General features: G+C 38.1%; 1 protein-coding gene across 1 annotated transcript; it reads left to right on the forward strand.

The window, feature by feature from the left end:
• Nucleotides 1–6: 6 nt before the first annotated feature.
• On the forward strand, nt 7–1194 carry LOC111378852 (alcohol dehydrogenase 2-like; the record flags this gene model as incomplete). The annotated part of the gene is made up of 5 exons (XM_023002132.1): nt 7–39; nt 308–354; nt 531–856; nt 948–1030; nt 1150–1194. Coding segments are annotated over 5 exons (534 nt in total), but the record flags the coding sequence as incomplete, so codon positions are not given.
• Nucleotides 1195–1196: the final 2 nt, after the last annotated feature.

Consider the following 1196-nt stretch of genomic DNA (forward strand, 5'->3'; position numbering starts at 1 on the left):
TCACTTTGTCGCACTGATCTCTACTTCTGGGAAGCTAAGGTTTCATTATTTCTTCGTCTGGAACGTCAAAATTTTTTGAGCGTAGTCTCCTGGTTAATGTTATGCTTATGGCAGAAAGGACCAGTGTCACTGGTCCCTTGTGATGAGAAGGGACTTTATGTATGCATTAAAAACAACAAGTCTTAGTTGCTTATTTTTATTAATGCTATCTGCATAATTTAGTAAGCATCATTAAACCCCTCAAGCAGAGGGTAGAATTATGCCTTCCATAGTTTGAAATCTAAAGAGATTGATCTTGGATTTTCAGGGACAAACACCACTATTTCCTCGCATATTTGGTCATGAAGCTGCTGGGTATGTTGCTTGTTTTAAGTCCAAATCAAATTCTGTTCTTAATCCTTTCCTTAAATGTATTATTAATTCCCTTCAGTATTGCATAGAGCATACATCTAGAAATCATTATCCAAGTTCATTTCTTCTCCTTCTCTTCTTCCTTTTCTTTTCTCTTATTCAGTTGTCCTTCTGAACAGAATTATAGAGAGTGTTGGTGAAGGGGTATCGGACCTCCAAGTTGGTGATCACGTGCTTCCAGTGTTCACCGGGGAATGTGGTGATTGTGCACACTGCAAGTCTGAGGAAAGTAATATGTGCGACCTTCTGAGAATAAACACAGATAGAGGGTTTATGCTTAGTGATGGAAAGTCTCGATTTTCCATCAATGGGAACCCAATAAATCATTTCCTTGGTACATCGACCTTCAGTGAGTACACAGTTGTTCATTCTGGCTGTCTAGCAAAAGTCAATCCATTGGCACCTCTGGATAAAATCTGTGTCCTTAGTTGTGGTATCTCGACTGGTAATGTGTTCGCATTAAGAAATATTTCAATTGTACTCAGATTTCGTATTTGATAATGTAAACTTAAAACACGTGTTGTCTACACTTGCAGGATTAGGTGCAACTCTGAATGTAGCAAAACCAAAAAAGGGCTCATCTGTTGCCATTTTTGGGCTGGGAGCAGTTGGCTTAGCTGTAGGTGACACTGAAACTTAATTTACATGTGTAGTCCATATATTTGGTAGGGAAGATTGGATAACTATTATATTTAGTACTATGTACCAAACTATTATCTTAAAATTTCATTTCTTCAGGCTGCTGAAGGTGCTAGAATTGCTGGGGCATCAAGAATTATTGGAAT

Source organism: Olea europaea, unplaced genomic scaffold (assembly GCF_002742605.1).
Source record: "Olea europaea var. sylvestris unplaced genomic scaffold, O_europaea_v1 scaffold1883, whole genome shotgun sequence".
NCBI classification, from domain to species: domain Eukaryota; kingdom Viridiplantae; phylum Streptophyta; class Magnoliopsida; order Lamiales; family Oleaceae; genus Olea; species Olea europaea.